At 45.0% G+C, this 21,520-nt stretch overlaps 1 protein-coding gene and 1 long non-coding RNA gene across 3 annotated transcripts; one reads left to right on the forward strand and one right to left on the reverse strand.

The window, feature by feature from the left end:
• The first annotated feature begins 6 nt into the window (after positions 1 to 6).
• LOC311522213 lies at positions 7 to 11,848 on the forward strand. 2 transcript variants are annotated; one of them, XR_014712079.1, is made up of 3 exons: positions 7 to 95; positions 2,289 to 2,394; positions 11,516 to 11,848. It is a non-coding gene; the product is annotated as an uncharacterized lncRNA (long non-coding RNA). The 2 variants fall into 2 exon arrangements; XR_014712080.1 differs by lacking the exon at positions 11,516 to 11,848 and adding an exon at positions 5,661 to 6,098.
• A 3,993-nt stretch (positions 11,849 to 15,841) lies between these two features.
• Positions 15,842 to 18,275, reverse strand: HSPA2 (heat shock protein family A (Hsp70) member 2). The gene has a single exon (XM_084631505.1). The coding sequence runs from the start codon at positions 18,145 to 18,147 to the stop codon at positions 16,246 to 16,248; it is 1,902 nt and encodes a 633-aa protein (XP_084487631.1). The 5' UTR covers positions 18,148 to 18,275; the 3' UTR covers positions 15,842 to 16,245.
• Between the last annotated feature and the right edge of the window lie 3,245 nt (positions 18,276 to 21,520).

A 21,520-nucleotide genomic window follows, 5' to 3' on the forward strand; every position in this document is an offset into this window, starting at 1 on the left:
CCGCACGCTGGGACTTGCAGTCGGTTCGCCCTGCCCCGCTCGGGCTGGCTGGCTCCGCTCCCAGGGGGCAGCGCTGAGTCTCCGTCCCCATGGAGGTGGGCAGGGGTCCTCGGGTGCAATCACAACATCTCTCCGGCCAGTCCTTAGGGCTTGTGTTGTGACTGGGAGGGGAGACTGGCAGAGGTTTGAGCACTGGCCTGCTAAACCCGGGGTTGTGAGTTCAATCCTTGAGGGGGCCATTTAGGGATCTGGGGCAAAAACAATTGGGGATTGGTCCTGCTTTTGAGCAGGGGGTTGGACTAGATGCCCTCCTGAGGTCCCTTCCAACCCTGATATTCTATGATTCTATGATACAGGGCTGCCTGGGTGTGCCCGGTCACTGACCCGGTCCTCGCAGGAGGTCCTCAGTGAATGTAGCTGCCCGGTGGCACCGCCTCCCTCGGTGTGGCCCTTTCAAGATTTGAATGTGTCCCCAGGGACCAAAGGGCTGAGTGCTCCCTGCAGCACCATCCAGCTCCCCGGTCAAGATCTGCCCTTTCCTTCTGGAAAGGTTTGAAGTGCACTAAGGCAGCTGGCCTAGTGTAGACGCAGTTATACCAGCAGAAATGTGCTATGGCTGGTGCAGCTTATTTCACTCAGGGAACTGGTATGCAGCAAAAGCACTCTTTTTGCTCGTCTAAGCTGCATCTACAGTCGGTGGGTTTAGCCCGTGTAGCTATATCAGCAAAACTTAAAAGTGTAGACTAGGCCTAAGGTGCACTCTGAGGTGGTAAAAGCATCTGACATAAGATTTATAGATAGCTCAGTTGGATGGGGGAGAAGGATTATTACATATGCACCCAGCTCTTATGTATATTGATGTGCCCTATTCATTTCTATAGTGCAGGTTTTACCTGTGGGAAAGATGTTTTGGAGAGTATTACTGTGGTTTTTATGACTCTGTGTAAGACTATGGAGATTGCAGTAAAGAAGCTACGTGGGAAAAAACTAGCCTGAAAAAGTTTACTTTCTAAACCTAACTCCCCCCTCCGCCCTTAGAGATGCTGCAGCAGGGCCACCACAGATACAAATCTCTTGCGCTCTTTAGAGTGCCTGCCCAAATGCTGACAGAAAGTCTTGAATCTTTCTGAAAATTCAGTTCTGAGCTTTGCACATTTCTCTCCAGTGACCTTTTTTGACAATTGCATTAAGTATGTTGTGTTTCCAGTTGCTACTACAGGCTGCCAAGTATATTCTGGTGGCTTGGCAGTAGTGCTACATATTTCTCAGGATGAGATAAGCAGATTTGGAACAATCTCAGATCTCTCCATCGCAGGACGGCAGAGGTCAGGAGCACTGTAGAAACAGGATCTTGAACAAGGAAGAATGAGAGAGATGGAAATGATGGTCACTGGCTCATTTGCTGGACAGTTTATAATGTAGCATCGTCATCAGCCTCAGGAGGCTGATTGCCCTTTTGGCCAATTTAAAAGCCACATCAAAGGAGAAGGTCTGTAAAGCATTGCCTAAAATAAAGGGCAAGGAAGGAGGGGATTGCCTGTGGGTCTACCTATGCCAGATGGGAGAGAGGCAATCATCAAGAGAACCCATTCTTAGATAGTTATAGCTAATATTATCACAATCCCAACAGGAAATCTGCAAACTAATCTAATTAAAATTACTACTTGGATGGTCCTTTCAACTGAGAAGATCAAACAGCTTCAGAAATAATAATGGACTCAAGCCTCATAACACTCCTATGAACTAGGGAAATATTATCACCACCCTTTTACAGATGGGAACACAGATACAAGGAGCTTTAAGGCCTTGCCCAAGGCCACACAGGAAGTCAGTTGCAGAGCTAGGGATACAGCCCTGTTTTCTTAAATTAATTTTGCATAATTATCTTTCTCTTTAAAGCTTTAAGCCAGTGGCTCTCAACCTTTCCAGACTACTGTACCCTTTCAGGAGTCTGATTTGTTTTGTGTACCCCAAGTTTCATCTCAATTAAATACTACTTGCTTACAAAATCAGATATAAAAATATACAAAAGTGTCACAGCACACGATTACTGAAAAATTGCTTACTTTTTCATTTTTATCATATAATTATAAAATAAATCAATTGGAATATAAATATACTTACATTTCAGTGTATAGTATATTGAGCAGTATAAACAAGTCATTGGCTGTATGTGAATGAGCTGATATACCCCCCCTGGAAGACCTCTGCATAACCCTAGTTGAGAACCACTGGTTTAAGCCACTCACAAGCATGTGCCCCTCATTTTTCATTTACATTCATTTCAGAAACAGGCAAGAAACCATACCAGGGATGGGCCTTCCCTTCAAATAAAACTACAGCATTCTGGACTCAGATACTATGGTGATGGATATCATAAATCTCTGGCTAGAGGTACAGTAATCACTGCAGTATGACTATTGTAAGTCGGCTTGGCAGAATTCAATTTTTATTTATTTACAATTTAGATGGACACTATCAATATTTATTTTAAAGCTTTTTTCTTATTTTTATCTATTTACATTTTCACTGGTATGATAAGTGATGGGGGGTGTCAAGGAGGGGTCAGAGAATAATTACTTAATGACAGCAGACACTGAGATTCAAAAAATTGAAGCTCTATGATCGTTAAAACACAAATTGTCAATATCACATGTCAAAATATACAGAGCGAATATCCTTAAATCAAATGCTAACAAGTCGTCAAGCAGCATTCTTCCTACTTTGCCTACCTAAATTTTGTTGAGTTGTGTATGATGAAATCAGTTTACTGACACTTCCCAATAAATAGCTAATCCTTCCAAACCTAATTATAAGACTGAGCTTTGGGTTATTGCTACAAAGCATTTTTATGAGTGTATAATTCTGCAAGCCAAGCCTGCTGTAGTCTGCAGAGAAGGCAATGGGCCAACTCTGAGGGGGTGCTAAAGTTTCAAAGTCTTAAAGGACATTTTTGAATGGCCAGCTATTCTTATAGCAGTCAGTGCATGGTGAATTTAAAAGAACAACAGAGTCTTACGAGATTTCATGCCCTCTGCTAGGTAAGCAAATGGCTCCTTTTACATTCCAGCTAGTGAGAGATAACACAAGGCCAGAGTGCTTCCTCAGTGGCTCTAGGACTTTGGCACCCCCTTACCGCAGGTGTCCTTGGGATCCTCCTCTCTTAAAGGGGAAATTCTCCTCCATGGAGAGAGGGACCACAGAAATGTAACACAGCTCCCGCACAGACCACCCTCTAACTGAAACTGTGAGACCACTGCCCCACTCCTATCCTCTCCCACCATACAGTTTCCATGGCTCACAGTGATCACAGAAGGACAGCATTGATTGAGCACAGTTATATGTTTGCTATGTCAAAACTGAGGCTCTTACCCATTTCACCCTGGAAGGTTCAGGTGGGTCTGGAACTAGTGCTCTAGGGGAATTTTTTGCATACTCACCTCCTGCACCCAAGATGGTGAGTGTGTGAGGTGGGGATACCACATTATAGGCCAGCCTGGTAGTATTGCCTAATATTAAGGTTGCCCAACACTTTCTATCATAAGGCCCTGTTTTCAGTTGTTTGTGACTTTCCCAAACGTTAACCATTTAGGCTGAAATTTTCCATATCAAGTGTCTGCCTCGGGCTGAATATTTGTAATAAATTTTATGTAAAATAGTTGTTGTTCCAAGAATGAGGTTAGTGAAAAAATACATTGCTTTGTCCGTGTTGCAAATTTCTGGTGACCTTTTCTTTGAGAAGTTCTAATGCCCCACTGGTTTTGATCAGGGACTTGAAATTTGGCAAGGTGAGTGGCCTTTGTGTCAGGAAGGTGCCTTTTGTCATCCCCGTGAAAATCCACCCAAATTTGGCCAAGTCTTAAGCTTTTGGAAAGCTTTTTGTTTGCACATGCTCAGTAGAGACTTGCTAGAGTCCGCTAAATTCCCCCCCCTCCCGATATTCCATCCTCACTGAGCATTCTCCAGCCCAGGCAGACTAAGACTTTCCTGGTAACTGAAGCTCTAAGCTGCTTCAGACTGTGCCAGGACCCAGGGTCTGGGTTGAGGCACCCGAGCTGAGAGCAAGGAACCTGACTCTCCTAGGCTGACACCAGGCAGTTTGGAAGAAGCAGCTGCCTGTTTCAAATGCAGAGTGGGGCAGGAGCTGGACAAGTGGTGAGGGGAGGGCGGGTTAGACTGGGACAAGGAGCCTGAGGAGTTAAGGGGAGACTGGAGGCTGGCACAAGGAACTGTGAACTGGTGGACGAGGGACTCTGGGGCTGCAAATCAGACGGGTGGGAGAAGGAGGAAGGGGAAGGGAAGACTGATCTGATGAGGAGCTGGGATGGGGGGCAGAACTGGGTCTGGCTGGGCAAACAGACTGTGACAAGCCATTGTTAGTGGAGACACTGAGATTGGATGAGGAGCCTGGGAGACTGTCAGGTAGGTGGCATGACCAATATAGACACATGGGGTGGCAATCTGGAGGACAGAGAGATACACAGATCAGACAAGATGCCAGGAGGGGGAGATTAGGACTGCCTGGGCAAGGAGACTCAGACTGGGAAGAGACTCCTGAGGAGTACAGACTAGGATTGGGTAGATGACAAGAATGAGACTGGGAGGATCCGGGGTAGGGAATAGACAGCTTGGAACAGGAACATGTTAGAGGGGATGGGGCACCAGTGTGTGTGCCCATTAGACCACACTCCCCTCCAGATCCTGGAATGAAACCCGAGATTCCTGAGTCTCACCATTCCTCCATGTCAACAGATATCTATGAACCCACAGGCAAGGTGTCCCATTCCTCTCGAGTTCTGCTGCACAGAGAGGATGACAATTTACTACGGCTATCGAGTGCAGCTCAAGAGCCAGAGACCCGCGCGCGCTTAAGGTTCCAGTCCTCATGATGACCCTTATGGGTGTCAATATGATGCCACATGATGGAATTTCTGTTTTTTGTTTTTCAGTTTGCTCTTTTAAAAACCTACAAAATTTCTCTCTCTCTCTCACACACACACATTAGAAGAGCATTATTAAGGTAAAGCACCCAAAAGTCAGTAAACACCAGTACTGAGGTTGCCCATGCAACTTTAATTCAGTTCCCGTGTGCATATGCATTATGATATAGGATAATTACATGATCACATCCTCATTTTTTTCCATTCAACCCCTGCTTCATTCAATGCACACACTGAATGGGGCTCACTGAGCAGCTTATTCAATCTGTCCATAACTGGAAAGCAAGTAGTACATGAGTCCTATAACAAAAATATCACTGACTCACCATCCAGTGGTGTCCCTTTTCTGTCTCTCTCTTTGCCCTTTTCCACGTCAGGTGTGCCCTCTGGTCTCCAGACCCCTCATACTACTTTCTTCCTCCCTTCCCTGGGGCTGATTGAATGTCAGCACTGGTTTCCCTGGGACTATTAGTCTCTTATGTGCATTGCTGTTTTGCATTAGAAACAAAGGGTCCAAAAATTAAAGTTCACAGTAGCTAATACTTATTCCCTTGCTATACAGTATACTAGCCAAGTACTCTCTTCTGTTCATTAAAAGCAGGACCATACTGTAGAACAGAATAAAAGAGCATGCTTGGGGGCATATTAAGATTAGTGTGGCTGTGGATTTTCCACTTTTCATTTGTGCAAAATTGAATTTGCTCATTCTTTTTTTTCCAGCATGAAGAGGCTTCAAATTTACATCTTTTGCCAGTGCTGCTGCTTTTCACTGAATATTTGGAGTATCCCCAAACCAGACAGTAGTTGAATAGCCTTGTTGCTGGCTCCATTAGATAACTTTTGTCCTCCCTATTATCCTGACCCTACTGTAATGCACAAACACCACCACAGTTATGCAGCTTTAGACCCCGACAAAGCTGCCTCTGCCCTGTCCAGTTTATTAATAGAGGCTATGAAAGTGAACTTGCTAACACTGATAGTCAAAAGCAACACTGGCTTTCGAGTCTTGAATACAAACGTTCTAGGGAAATCAGAATGACTATTGCCAAGTATTACAGAGGAATGAAGTCTGAATTTCGAAAGCTGGAAAAACCAACTGCACATTCTTTCTGACAATCTGATGTGATTCCTCTCTTCTCTGTGGCTTCATCAGATGAATGTTAGTGGTTATCAGATATATTTATCTAGCCAGACATTTGCTTTGTGATTCCAACAAGGAACTTTTGTTTGTATTATGCCACATGTGAAAAAGAAGAAATATTCAAGCACCACATCATGCACATTAATATTACCTATACATATTTTCACAACTTGGATTTTGATTTAGTACTTGGTGGAAAGCAAAGGTGTCAATCGCATGGAGAAGTCCTACAGAACTTACAGAAAATAACTAGGGCTGTCAAATGATTATGATAAGCTTGATTATCATGCACATTGTAGGGAGAGTGGTCACTTTGGATAAGCTATTACCAGCAGGAGATTGAGTTTGTGTGTGGGGTTTTTGGAGGGGGGTGAGGGGGTGAGAGAACCTGGATTTGTGCTGGAAATGACCCACCTTGATTATCATACACATTGTGGAGAGTGGTCACTTTGGATGGGCTATTACCAGCAGGAGAGTGAGTTTGTGTGGGGGGGAGCGGAGGGTGAGAAAACCTGGATTTGTGCTGGAAATGGCCCAACTTGATGATCACTTTAGATAAGCTATTACCAGCAGGACAGTGGGGTGGGAGGGGGTATTGTTTCATGGTCTGTGTGTGTATATAATGTCTACTGCAGTTTCCACGGTACGCATCCGATGAAGTGAGCTGTAGCTCACGAAAGCTCATGCTCAAATAAATTGGTTAGTCTCTAAGGTGCCACAAGTACTCCTTTTCTTTTTACGAATTAATATAAGGCAATTGCCTGTTTTTCACCCTTCGCAGATGATCAGCTATACATTTCAAAGAGAGATGAATACGATATCCCGTGTTTACAGTCATTTAAATGCTAGGATGTTCTTTTGATCTCTGAATGAACAGAATACATCATAGACGGGGACTGTTGATTACATTGTTGACTACTACCAATATATATGCAAATACACAAAAATTATCTCCCTATATGTCTTTAAGGGTTGAATTTGAGTCATTTATCCTACATCCGATGAGGTGAGCTGTAGCTCACGAAAGCTTATGCTCAAATAAATTGGTTAGTTTCTAAGGTGCCACAAGTACTCCTTTTCTTTTTGCGAATACAGACTAACACGGCTGTTACTCTGAAACTTATCCTACAGGATGCTTAAGCCTTTCTGGTCATGTGTCAAAACAACACTGGCTTCAACAGTGCCATGCTAACACCTGTTCTAACTTTCAGGTGACATTGTAGATAAGAAGCAGGCAGCATTATCTCCCATAAATATGAACATATTTGTTTGTCTTAGCAATTGGCTAAACAACAGGTACGAGGACTGAGTGGATTTGTAGACTAACGTTTGACATTGTTTTGGTTTTAGTGCAGTTATGTAAAAAAAATCTACATTTGTAAATTGCACTTTCACGATAAAGAGATTGCACTACAGTACTTGTGTGAGGTGAATTGAAAAATACTATTTCTTTGATCATATTCACATATTTAAGTGCAAATATTTGTAATAGAAAATAATATAAAGTGAGCACTGTACACTTTGTATTCTGTTTATAACTGAAATCAATATATTGGAAATGTAGAAAAAATCCAAAAATATTTATACAAAATTAAAATGGGTATCTATTATTAACAGTGCAATTAAAACGGTGATTGATCACAACTATTTTTAAAATCTAGTTAATTTGTTTTGCATTAATTGCAATTGTGTTAATTGCAATTTACAGCCCTAAAAATAACCTGGTTTCTAACCATCCTATAGAATTTAACAATTATATTCCTGGTATAGAATTATAAAGGATGATTTAAAAATATAGACAAGATCTCCTCTATTCAATTCTGTATGTTTTGAAAATAATTTCTACATACTCTTGTTAGTTTCCTCCTTATTAATTTTTACACGACTTTTCCATAAGTCCTGGCCATCTTTCTTTATAGTGGAAACACGTTTTCCCCCTACATGACACAATTTTACTATAACAAAACCTAATAGGCAAAATATCCCTTCTTCTGTGCCCTGGGAGTGATAGACATGGCCAAGGCTTTACCACCATTCAAAGACGTGGTTAAAACATGAGTAGTCTACACCAAGTGTTGGGGATTAACTTTGTTGTTACTTATCGGGGTTAGCCGTGTTAGTCTGTATCCACAAAAACAACAAGGCCCTGTTTGAAATGGCACCTTAAAGACTAACAGATTTATTTGAGCATAAGCTTTCGTGGGTAAAAACCTCACTGCCACCGGACTCTTTGTTGTTTGTTGTTACTCTATCCCTTTCCAAGGGATTTATATAGTGGAAAAGGGAACTATGATTGCTAGCATGAGTTAGCACATTTCCATGTGGACAGGGCCCGTGGGAAAATAATTAATTTGCTAAATGAAAAATAAAATGCCCTTGAAAAATATTTTAAAGTTTCTAGACACATCCTAAAAACCAGAAAATTTGGTCAAGATTTTCAACAGTGACTAGTGATTTTAGGTTTCTCATTTCTGGGGTACCCAACCGGAGACACTTTGAAGTGGATTGATACTGCGCACCAGCACATCCTGAACTATGTGAGAAAGAGTAGGGTAAGGAGAGGGACACTAAATGGTCTATACTAACAAAATCAAATGAAAAATGTGTCACAGACCATGAAATCTGGGCTTGTGTGTGCTTTTACCCTATATTATACAGATTTCAAGAGGGAGACCAGTGTTTCTCAAATTCAGAGTCCTGACCCAAAAGAAAGTTGCAGGTGGGTTGCAAGGTTATTTTAGGGGGGTCACGGTATTGCCACCCTCACTTCTGCGCTGCCTTCAGAGCTGGGCGACCAGAGAGCGGCGGCTGTTGGCCAGGCACCAGCTCTGAAGGCAGCGCCCCGCCAGCAGCAGCACAGAAGTCAGGGTGGCCATACCACACCAGGCCATCCTTACTTCTGCGCTGCTGCTGGCAGCGGCTCTGCCTTCAGAGCTGGGATCCCAGCCAGCAGCCGCCGCTTTGCAGCTGCCCACCACAGAAGGGTAGCAGTACTGCAAACCCGCCCCCTCCCCCCCAATAACCTTCTGACACCCCCACCCCCAACTTATTTTTGGATCAGGTCCCTACCTACAATTACAACACCATGACATTTCAGCTTTAAATAGCTGAAATCATGAAATTTACTACTTTTAAAATCCTACCACCATGAAATTGATCAAAACGGACTGTGAATTTGGTAGGGCCCTATCTATACCACAAACTTTTGTCAGCATAGCTCTGTCCGTCAAGGGTGCGAAAAACCCACACTCCCAGCCGCTAGTCATGGCAAACTCTCCAATGTAAAGACAGCTCTGCCAACAGAAGAGTGCTACAGTCAGCAGAGCTAATTAGAGGGACACGGTGGGTAAGGTAATATTTATTGGGCCAGCTTGTGGTGGTGAGAGGCACAAGCTTTCGAGCTTACACCACACTCTTGAGCTCAAAAGCTTGTCTCTCTCACCACCAGAAACCAGTTCAATAAAAGATACTATCTTACCCACCTGCTCTAATATCATGGGACCGACACAGCTATAACAACGCTGCATACAGCACAGCTTATGTTGTTTGGGATAGTGTTGTTACACCAACAGAAAAACTTCGTCTGTCTTGGGGGTTCTGTTGGAATAGCTGTACCCAGTAAGGCATTCACAGTGCAGACAAGGCCTAAGCCAAAAATACATGAGATATTAGAAATCCATCTGTACAGAGATCATAGAATATCAGGGTTGGAAGGGACCACAGGAGGTCATCTAGTCCAACCCCCTGCTCAAAGCAGGACCAATCCCCAATTTTTGCCCCAGATCCCTAAATGGCCCCCTCAAGGATTGAACTCACAACCCTGGGTTTAGCAGGCTAATGCTCAAACCCCCTGAGCTATCCCTCCCCTCGCCTGTTCCTGTTGTAATTTCCAGAAATGTGGAAAAACCCTTCAGTGATTTTGAACTTTGCTTCATAGCCAACATTGGCTATCACCCACCCCACTCCCACCAATGTGTTCAATTGGGATAAGCGGGAAGATCTTTTCATGGATTGAGAACTGGTTAAAAGACAGGGAACAAAGGGCAGGAATAAATGGTAAATTTTCAGAATGGAGAGAGGTAACTAGTGGTGTTCCCCAAGGGTCAGTCCTAGGACCAATCCTATTCAACTTATTCATAAATGATCTGGAGAAAGGGGTGAACAGTGAGGTGGCAAAGTTTTCAGATGATCCTAAACTGCTCAAGATAGTTAAGACCAAAGCAGATTGTGAAGAACTTCAAAAAGATCTCACAAAACTAAGTGATTGGGGAACAAAATGGCAAATGAAATGTAATGTGGATAAATGTAAAATAATGCACTCTGGAAAAATAACCCCAACTATACATACAATATGATGGGGGCTAATTCAGCTACAACTAATCAGGAGAAAGAGCTTGGAGTCATTGTGGATAGTTCTCTGAAGACGTCCACGCAGTGTGCAGCGACAGTCAAAAAAGCAAACAGGATGTTAGGAATCATTAAAAATGGGATAGAAAATAAGACGGAGAATATCTTATTGCCCCTATATAAATCCATGGTACGCCCACATCTTGAATACTGCGTACAGATGTGGTCCCCTCATCTCAAAAAAGATATACTGGCATTAGAAAAGGTTCAGAAAAGGTCAACTAAAATGATTAGGGGTTTGGAACGGGTCCCATATGAGGCGAGATTGAAGGGGCTAGGACTTTTCAGCTTGGAAAAGAGGATACTAAGGGAGGATATGATAGAGGTCTATAAAATCATGAGTGGTGTGGAGAAAGTGAATAAGGAAAAGTTATTTACTTGTTCCCATAATATAAGAACTAAGGGCCACCAAATGAAATTAATGGGTAGCAGGTTTAAAACAAATAAAAGGAAGTTCTTCTTCACTCAGCGCACAGTCAACCTGTGGAACTCCTTGCCTGAGGAGGTTGTGAAGGCTAGGACTATAACAGGGTTTAAAAGAGAACTGGATAAATTCATGGCGGTTAAGTCCATTAACGGCTATTAGCCAGGATGGGTGAGGAATGGTGTCCCTAGCCTCTGTTTGTAGAGGGTGGAGATGAATGGCAGGTGAGAGAGATCACTTATGTTCTTAGGTTGAATGAAATTGAAACTAACACAACCACAGTTCAATATATTTGCTTATTCATCTGTCACCGTCTTAGTTGCACAAAGACTTGGGATGGACTCAAAGACCAGAACCAACGGATGCATTTGGGACACAGTCACTTTTCTCTACTCTCCCTTCATGAAAAGTGAAAAAAAACTTTGTTTTTATTAGCAAGAAAAGTCATCCGCTTAATAGTGAGGCAGGTAAACAAAATTGGTTTTACCATTTATTGTGTCCCCCTCTAAGTAAACACACACAGTCAGTTTTCTTAAGCAGAACATTTCAGAAGTGTCTGTTACTTTAAAAAAAAAATTCTTTGCTTTCTTCCCTTTGCTTAAGGACCACAATACCTTGAGGGCAGCTGAACAGCAATGGCAGATGAAGAGTTCTCCCTCCCCAGAACACGTGGGACAACGTCAATATTTCAAACTAAAAAAACCCAACAAATTAAAAGAGGTTGAGGCTGCCTTCAGCCATCGAAAGGGGGAGAAAATGGAGCTCCTATCATTGCCTGCCACTATCCAAACCCCTTTGTGGTGCGTGCACACGCTCTCTCTCACACCAAGAGGAGGAAAAGTCTGCAGATTTCCCCACTCCACTACTGCAGTAGAGGGTAAAGGAGAGCAGCACAATATAGACAAAGGAAAGACTTGGGCCATGTAAGGGAGAAGATCTTGTGGGTTTTGAATGCTGTTTTATATGTAGAAATTAAACATGTTCTTACATCTGCAAATATGTCTGCACAACTGTATCCTCACATTGGTGTTGAAAGAATAGTCTAGTTTAAGCCACCACTTTACAGCTACTTTCTGATGGAGTCAGTTGAGCAAAATCAATCCCAGCATTGGAGTTACGTTAAGAAGGGATATTTAACCACCAAGGCTCTTGGTTTTTTTTAAACTCAACCAAAAAATTATTAATTTAAAAAGTTAGCTTACTGCTATGTACATGCCAAGTCTGAAGAAAGGAGCTTTGAAATAAGTCTGCTTTAAAAAGGTGTGCATGCACTTCTTTAATTTGGTGCCTTCTACATAATGTTATGTGTAGTATCTACATGGAAAAAGCAAATTCTCTGAGTGCTTTTCCTTGTGTGTGTGTGTGTGTGTGTGTGTGTATGTATGTGTCGGGGAGAGACAGCAGCAGAGAATGGGAAGGACACAAACCAGAATCAGTAAATTGCACATTTCTTTCAAAGGTTTCTGCTCTCAGGTCATATCAGACAATGCACTGAACTTTTTAGACACAATATTTATATAAATGACAGGAGGATCCCAGCAAGAACCTGCTGTGCCCTTTCCAAGGTCTGCTGACAAGAAAACAGAGACTGTTAGAATACAGCCACTTCTGCTTTTTGAGCTATTAGAAGGGACTGGGAGTCAGCACAGCTGCAGCCCTGCATATTAAGTCTAAAACAGACCCTGGAGGTTGTAATGCGTTCTGGAGCATGCAGTTTGCAGGGAGCTCTTTCCACTCCTGGCTTGGGAGCAAGTAACCAGCCAGTCCACTCCTCAGCTTTCTCAGACCTCTCTCTAACCTAGTTGATCCTGGAGACACCCCTCTCATGCTACTGCACACTCCATTATGAAGCAGGTCACCAGCTCCCCCGCCTTATTTTTCGAAGTCATTTTATGTCCTTGTCCACTCTTCCCTCCATTTATAAACAAAAACTAACATCAGCAATCAGAGCATTCAGAAGCTATGGGGCACCCCAACACTGCAGGTACAGGCAATAGCATCTCTTTACTTCTCTATGCAATGCAACCAGTTAGGCTTATTAACCTCTAGCACTAGAGGTTTTTTCTGTCCACAGTACTGTAACAGTTTTTCAAATTTGAACAAATATCAAGAACAGCTACACCCTAAACTGTAATTAAGCACTTCTATTTGTGGCCATGACTTTGATCAGGCATGTTTTGCAAAGCCTGGTTGAAGCAGAAATAAAATTTGGGAGTGAAATGCTTTTGACAAAGTGAGGGAACACCACTAAGAATGAGAGAGGCTGACTATGGGATAGTTAATCTGCCAGATTTTAGACCAAATAATTTTTAAAATGTGAAGCCCTTCTCTATTCCTTAAACTTAGGCATACTCCTTCAGCTCTCCCTAATTACAAAGGATGATCACTTTTTCTGGATATTTACCCATTTCCTGGAGGAATCCTGTGTGAAATCTCACCCTATTGCATTTCACCAGGGGAGTGGGAGTTCTGCAATTGACAATAGTGAGGCCAGGATTTCACTACTAAGGTTTTAGTTTAATTGTAATATTAACAGCATAGGAAATGTCATATTTGACTTTGTCAGTCTGTTTTATCCAAGTGAGAAAAAAATCTAAAGCACTGAATTCTGTGAGCTTCCTTGGGCATTTCCCCCCCTCTTGTTTGTGTCACATTTGAAAGGCTAAAATGTGTCTTGAGACTTAAAACATTTTCCCAACCTTAAAAGTATATAGTAGCCACTATGCACTTATAGCTCTCATACAATTTGGGTGTGTCTACACTAGACAACTTGGTAACCTTATTCTAGGTTCAATACAGCTGTCCAGCGCTATGTATAGTCCCTGAAGTGGGGTGTTTTAACTACCATGTTTGGCAATCTGACAAACCCCTTACCCCTACCCCTTTCAGGACTAGTCTTCACAGTATTCCTGGAGTACTAGTTTTTCTAGTGTAAACAAAGTAGATTGGGCTGGCAGGGGGGAACCCACACAGGGAGAGGAGGGTCATAATGGCTATTGCAGGCATTCATTCAGCAAAATGTGCTTCTTACTGCACTTAAATAAGCATGGAAAAATAAAATAAAGGCTATCCTCTCTCCCCCACCCGCGCTGATCACTTGCCAGAAAAAATCCGGTTATTGATTCACCTAAAGGGAGAGACCATATCTTTCATTAAATAGATGTTAACTCAGGAGGTTTACTCAGCCCTTGATTTTAATGTTAGAAGGAAAACAGAAGATGTGTCCTTGCAACTATTAGCTTTGATAGCATCTTTCACAGATCTAATGTTTCAGGTGCTCTTTCTACTTGGAGAAAAGGGGATGGGAGCATTTCAGCAAATCAAAAAGTGCTGGGGGGGGGAGGGGAGAAAAGGAAAGACATACTACATGGAAGAGTAGTTATTCTTTAACTATCAACTAGCATTTGTTACACTTAAAAGCCTTAGGAATAAATGTGAAACTTGTCAAAGTAAATTTGGCCAACCTCCAGATAAACAGTTCAAGTATATATCTTGAATTATTATTGGGTCCCTCATTTTTGGCAAGCTTATCTACTGAGACTCCATAGACTAGGGTTCAACTTAGGTCATTGTGACCAGTCTGAAATACAGTTAGTATTGAGCTGTCATTTGATTAATAAGTAGGTAAAACAAGTCTAGGTCTTTAACAGACCCCTTAGTTCTTAAATCATACAGCATATATAGTTGAGCTGACACAAAAGTTGCTATCACTCAAGGGTAGCTCAAATACAAACTTTGCCTCACTTTTGTTAATCTGACCAGTCTTTAGGGTGTGGAAAAAGAGCTTCACTGCATTAAATCTTGCTTACTACTACGGGGGGGGGGGGAAGAGAATCTAGTTTTGATCTATACTTTGAAATTGTAGGGTTATGAACTTGCACATTTTGTTTCCAAACACATGAGGTTGATCTGATTGACAATTTGCAATCTAGAGTTAAGTTGCAGTTTAAGCCAGTGCTCCCAAGTGGCTATGCACTTTCCTACCAACCAGGAAATACCATCCAGATAGTTTTCTGCTATAATATTGCTGTAGGAGTTTGTGGGGTTGGTTTTTTCTAAAGTAGTGCCCTGCATTCGAGTTCAACTCAACGCTGGGGTTGGTAATTCAGTTAATTCTTAGTAGGCTAGATGTTTACTAAACAGGAATGGCAAGACAGTTTAAACACCGAAGTGCACTTTAAACCCTTTCCATGATTAGTTTCTCTTGCAGTTGTGGGCTCTGGGAAGTCAGCCAGTTTAAATCCCTATTCTCGCTGGATAGCCTGCAAGCTGATTCTGCGAGTTAGTTACAACCCACCACACCGTTCCTCCGCCCCCGGAGAGGTTAGCTACCATATTGAAGTATCAGCGGGCTGGTTTTAGAGTGCATTTACGCTGCCGGTCACGAGTTTATTGCTTTTTAGACGCAGAATCTAGCTTTCTGTAGCGGGTAAGGCAGCCAAGGTTTCTCTAATCCTCTTACCCAAGCTAGCTGGCCGCCCCTGGGCTGGCCAGAGTCCCGAAGCTAAACGAGTTTGGTAAGCCCTTTACACCCATCATCAAGTGTTATAACACACCCACCATTTTCACCAGCCCAGCTGAGAGTTGAACAGCTACAGTTAATTAGGACAGTAAGACAAAGTTTTTGCAGCATACGCTGCTCTCCAATCCCCTCTTGGGAGAGGTTTATGAGAAGCTGGGAAAGCTGACAGCCTCCGAGTGATTAACAGACTTGCTGCCCTAGGACAGCCACCCACCCACATGCGCTTTACAGTTAGGACGTTGCCTGTAATGCACTACTACTAGTAAGTGGTTTCTATGACAAACCCATAGTAAATTAATTCTTCTTTAAGTCTCAACACCTTCTTACCACCCTCTTATGAGAAGCACGAGCCTTTAACATTTTAATCGTAACTACCAAAATAAAATACAAAAAAAAGGAGAAAAATGTATGCTTTAAATATTTATTTTATTACCAAAATTTCCAGATGCCGGACCGGCAAGTATTTTTAAAGCGTTTGGTAAACATTCTCCATGCATAACTTGAAATGTTTGTCAACAATAACGATCAAGTGGGCACTTCAGAGAAGACACTGAACATATAAAGACAACACCCTGAAGAATACTAGCATTTGTATCTGAGTTAACAAAAACTTATCTGCTACTAACCTTATCAAGCTGGACTGCCTTCTTTGTAAGCACATAGAAGCAGATCTGTCTCAGCTTCCTATGCACATCCAAACAGAATAAACTGTCATTGACACTGACTTTTTAAGGTTAGGAACGAAAGTAAAACGGAAAAATGGGAAAAAAATAACTGTCCCTGAACAGTGTAGCGTTCAGTCCAGTCTAGGCTAGTCCACTTCTTCAATGGTGGGTCCCCCGGCGCCACCGGGTGGGGCGGCTCCTCCCTGGTACAGTTTGGTGACGATGGGGTTGCAGAGCTTCTCCAGCTCCTTCTGTTTGTGCTCGTACTCTTCTTTCTCGGCCATCTGGTTGCGGTCAAGCCAGGTGACCACCTCCTGGCATTTGTCGAGCACCTTCTGCTTGTCTTGGTCGCTGATCTTTCCCTTCAGCTTCTCGTCCTCCACGGTCTGCTTCATGTTGTAGGTGTAGGACTCGAGGGAGTTCTTGGCGGCCACCCTGTCGCGATTAGCTTCGTCCTCCGCCTTGTACTTCTCTGCGTCCTGCACCATTCGGTCAATGTCATCCTTGCTGAGGCGGCCCTTGTCGTTGGTGATGGTGATTTTATTCTCTTTACCCGTGCTCTTGTCGGAGGCAGTGACATTCAGGATACCGTTGGCGTCTATATCGAAGGTGACCTCGATCTGGGGGACGCCGCGGGGAGCTGGGGGGATGCCGGTCAAGTCGAACTTGCCCAGCAGATTGTTGTCCTTCGTCATGGCCCTCTCGCCCTCGTACACCTGCACCAGGACGCTGTTCTGGTTGTCGGAGTAGGTGGTGAAGATCTGGGTCTGCTTGGTGGGGATGGTGGTGTTGCGCTTGATGAGGGCAGTCATCACCCCGCCGGCTGTCTCGATGCCCAAGGACAGAGGCGTGACATCGAGCAGCAGCAAGTCCTGCACGTTCTCAGACTTGTCCCCCATGAGGATGGCAGCCTGCACTGCGGCGCCATAAGCTACAGCCTCGTCGGGGTTGATGCTCTTGTTGAGCTCCTTGCCGTTGAAAAAGTCCTGCAGGAGCTTTTGGATCTTGGGGATGCGGGTGGAGCCGCCCACCAGCACGATCTCCTGGATCTGGCCCTTGTCTAGCTTGGCATCGCGCAGGGCCTTCTCCACGGGCTCCAAAGTGCCGCGGAAGAGGTCGGCGTTGAGCTCCTCGAAGCGGGCGCGGGTGATGGAAGTGTAGAAGTCGATGCCCTCGAACAGCGAGTCGATCTCGATGCTAGCCTGGGTGGAGGAGCTCAGCGTGCGCTTGGCCCGCTCGCAGGCAGTGCGCAGCCGCCGCACAGCCCGCTTGTTGCTGCCGATGTCCCGCTTGTGCTTGCGCTTGAACTCCTCCACGAAGTGGTTCACCATGCGGTTGTCAAAGTCCTCGCCGCCGAGGTGGGTGTCCCCGGCCGTGGACTTCACCTCGAAGATGCCGTCCTCGATGGTGAGGATGGAGACATCGAAGGTGCCGCCGCCCAAGTCGAAGATAAGCACGTTCTTCTCGCCGGCCCCAGTGCCTTTCTTGTCCAGCCCATAGGCTATGGCGGCCGCCGTGGGCTCGTTGATGATACGCAGCACGTTGAGGCCGGTGATGGTGCCAGCGTCTTTGGTGGCCTGGCGCTGGGAGTCGTTGAAGTAGGCGGGCACGGTGATGACGGCGTTCTGCACCTTGCGGCCCAGGTAGGCCTCCGCGATCTCCTTCATCTTGGTGAGCACCATGGAGCTGATCTCCTCGGGGAAGAAGGTCTTGTTCTCGCCCTTGTACTCCACCTGCACCTTGGGCTTGCCGCCCTCGCTCACCACGCGGAAAGGCCAGTGTTTCATGTCGGACTGCACCGTGGTGTCTTCGTACTTTCGGCCGATGAGGCGCTTGGCGTCGAAGATGGTGTTGGTGGGGTTCATGGCAACCTGGTTCTTGGCGGCATCCCCGATGAGGCGCTCGGTGTCGGTGAAGGCCACGTAGCTAGGCGTGGTGCGGTTGCCCTGGTCGTTGGCAATGATCTCTACCTTGCCGTGTTGAAAGACACCCACGCAGGAGTACGTGGTGCCCAGATCGATGCCAATGGCAGGCACTTTACCAGACATGGTGGTGGCTCGCTCGGCTGCCGCTCCAAAGGGCGCTCTTCTCAGTAACTACGGCGCGATCTACCGTTACTCCCTTGCTCACCGTCTTTTATAGTGGCCGCTCGTCTTCTTCTGGAACCTGCCAGAACCCCACCTCCCAATCAGCTTGCTCGCCTCCGATCCTTGACCAATCACCACTGTGAAACCCGGCAGAAGATCCGCCCGGCACCTGCTGACCAATCATCACCGTGTTGCCGTTCTGACCAATCCCTTCGCAAAGTCTTATTCTCTAGACCAATAGTTTTACTGTGCCTCTTCTTTGTCTTTTTCGTCCAATACATATTTGTAGCCTGCACGCCGGCTTGGCCAATCACTTCGCTTGGTTCCCCTTTGCCCCCGCCCCGCTCCCTGACTCTACCAGAAACTTCCAGCGGACGCTTGTCTGGAGGTTGGGGATTGATGTCACCGTTACCCAATAGGATTCGAGCAATGCGTTGGACGATGGAACCAGTAGCCGCTCGAGAGACTTTCTGGGTGGTGGTTACGCAAGTAACTGTGTTTCCCTAACCGCCTCCCCGGCTTGATCTCTGAATGTCAAACAGCTGCGGGCGCGAGCCGTCCCCACCCCCCGCACGTAGGTGGCGAGCTGGGCCCCGCCGGCGCAGGCCGGCTCCGCAGGGTCGGCGGGCTGAGCGGGGGCGCCAGGCGGCGCGTGCTGCGGGCCCAGTGGGCAGAGTGACGCAGTGCAGGAGAAGGGGCGCGGGAGCGGGAGCAAGGCGGGGTCCCAGTCGGCCCAGCGGGGAACGGAGAGGAGGCCGCGGGGTGTGAGGCAGAGCCTAAAGGAAGGGGGGAGAGGGAACAGGCTGGGGTGGCGGGGACCGGCGCAGCGGGACGGGGAGAGCGGACAGCCGAGAGGAGCCGGAGGAGCGGGGGCTTGGACGCGGGCGGAGGGTTGGTGGGAGCAGGGAAGCAGGCGGGGATTGGGGGAGCAGCCAGAGGAGTGGGGGGGTGGAGGGATGGCGGGGGTGGGAAAGCAGGTGGGGAGGGGAGCCTGGGGGAGCAGCCAGAGGAGTGGGGGGCTGGGGGAGTTGGCGGAGGGATGGTGGGGGTGGGAAAGCAGGTGGGGAGGGGAGATTGGGGGAGCAGCCAGAGGAATGGGGGGCATGTGGGGGCTGGGGGAGTTGGTGGAGGGATGGTGGGGTGGGTGAATTGGGGGAAGCAGCCAGAGGAGTGGGGGGTGGGAAACAGGCGGGGGTACTGTGGGAGCAGGCAGAGTGGGGCAGTAGGAAGCAAGTGGTCAGGAAACTGACACATTGGGCAAGGGGGGTGGGGACTGCCGGGGGTAGGAGGGAAGAGGGAAAACAGCCAGGAGGAGAGAGCAGGGTGTGTAGGATTTGCAGCTTGCGTTCCAGTGTTTGTAATTCCTGAAAGTTCGGTTAGATGCCAGATGTCATCTTCCGACAATCCAAGAGCTGGTGGGGAATTTACCCTTATTTGGTTGCAATGTAGAAATCCCTTATAGTGAGAAACTGCAAAGGAAAGGTGCCTAGGTTGGTGTCTGCTTCACTCAGGGGCTGTCTCCAGTTTGCTGGGATTATGTGAGGAAAAGTTTAAATGTCTCTCACAGACTTGCACATATTCTTCATTCCTAGAGTGTGAGTGACTTTACATATTTAGTGAGACCTGGAACAGGTCTTAGCCTTGTTTCTGCTTAAATTTGCAGGCTGACAGCGCTCACATGTATCCTCTTTCACTCACACAGCTGCCTCATGAATACAGTTGCCTCACACACCCTTGTATACAGTTTTCTCTCACACAACACCCACAAACATTTCCTTCACTTGTTCATTCCATACGGCTTTCTGAAACCACGGAAGTGTATTTTCACTAGTGTTATAGCTGTGAAAATGGTAGCCCAGACTGGCATGTTTTATGGGAAAGAAGGATGTGGCATTTAGCTCTCCCCATGTAGAGAGGTAGTATGGATTTTAGGACTCCAGTTGCTGTGTATTTTTGCATGATGACTATTCTTAAAACCTCTCCAATTTTTTGTCTGTTGTGCTACCATAAATGCTGTCACACCTACATTTAGTTGACGCGTAAGCTGTGAAACTATTAACTCAGAGCTAGATAACAGTTTTGTTGAAAATCTACTCTTGTTCCCCCATGTTACTCTTCCTATCTCTTGACAATTACCAAAATCTTCAGTATATTCAAAATATAGTAGTAAAGGCAAATTGTTGATTGTCTGATTTCTAGGATAATACTTTGCATTGATGTTTTTCTCATATTAATGACTGCTCGCTTTTAAATATTCATTTTAATGATGTATCTTGGCATATAATTCTGCTGTTTGTAGACTTTATTGACGTGTGAAGGAGATGTCAGATACATACTAGTCACTATTTAATTTGGCCCACTGTGTTTAACTTTCGCTTGCAAAACTGTCATTGAAATTTATCAGCCCAGCCACAATATATAGACATCAGCCTTTACCAAGATAATTTATGAGAATGAAAATATTCATAATTTTTACTTACCTTTCAAAAGTATTCACCCAGTAAGAGTAATTCATTTCTTCAAGGTTTTGTTACCTGACAGGATGATTTGAATACCTGTTCCATCTATGTCCTATTTTCTACCTCATAGAAGGGCTTAGGTTTATCACAGTAAATAGAAACACCTTTTTTCTCAAAGGATTCTAAAGCCCTTTGATATAGAGGGTCCCATTGATTTCAGTTGGATTTCTGCAGGCTCAGCACCTCTGAAAATTGGACCTAGCCATGTCACTGCATATATTGCTCAAGTGCAGCCATCTTTGGGATGGAATAGAGTAGCTCTTAAACAATACACAACCATAGCACACAACAGTTTATAACAGAAAAATGTTATTAGGGGAAAGTCCTGAAGATGTCATAGTAATGATACCACAAACAATGGAAATCATGACAAAATTATGAAAAGTCATCAGTGTTTTTTGTAGAACATGAAATTGCCATAATGGCTCAGACTGGTGATCTACCTAGTTTGGTATCCTGTCTCACAGGGACCAGCACCAGCTGCTTCAGAGGAAAGTGCAAGAAATCCTGCAATATGCTGTTATGGGATAACTTGCTTAAGGGAAAGGTTCCTCCTAACCTCCAATACTCAGAGGTTGTCTTAAATTGTGAAGCAGGCGGATGTATATATAAATATTTAATCCTTTTTTGAATCTTGGTATATTCTTGGCCGCAATGATACTTCATGGCAATGAATTCCATACGCTAATTGTACATTCTAAATAGCCTAGTGTTTTTCTTTATTCTGTTAGCACCTCCCTCAATACTGCGTGATCCATTTGCTGTTCCCCATGTTCAGTTGCCTTTTCTCCTACATGAGCCTTAATCTCTCTCTC

Source organism: Lepidochelys olivacea (assembly GCF_965140295.1).
Source record: "Lepidochelys olivacea isolate rLepOli2 genome assembly, chromosome: 6".
Lineage (NCBI taxonomy): Eukaryota > Metazoa > Chordata > Testudines > Cheloniidae > Lepidochelys > Lepidochelys olivacea.

Bases quoted from the DNA above. Each gene is read 5' to 3' on its own strand.
- HSPA2 (XM_084631505.1), bottom strand. From the start codon at position 18,147: ATGTCTGGTAAAGTGCCTGCCATTGGCATCGATCTGGGCACCACGTAC.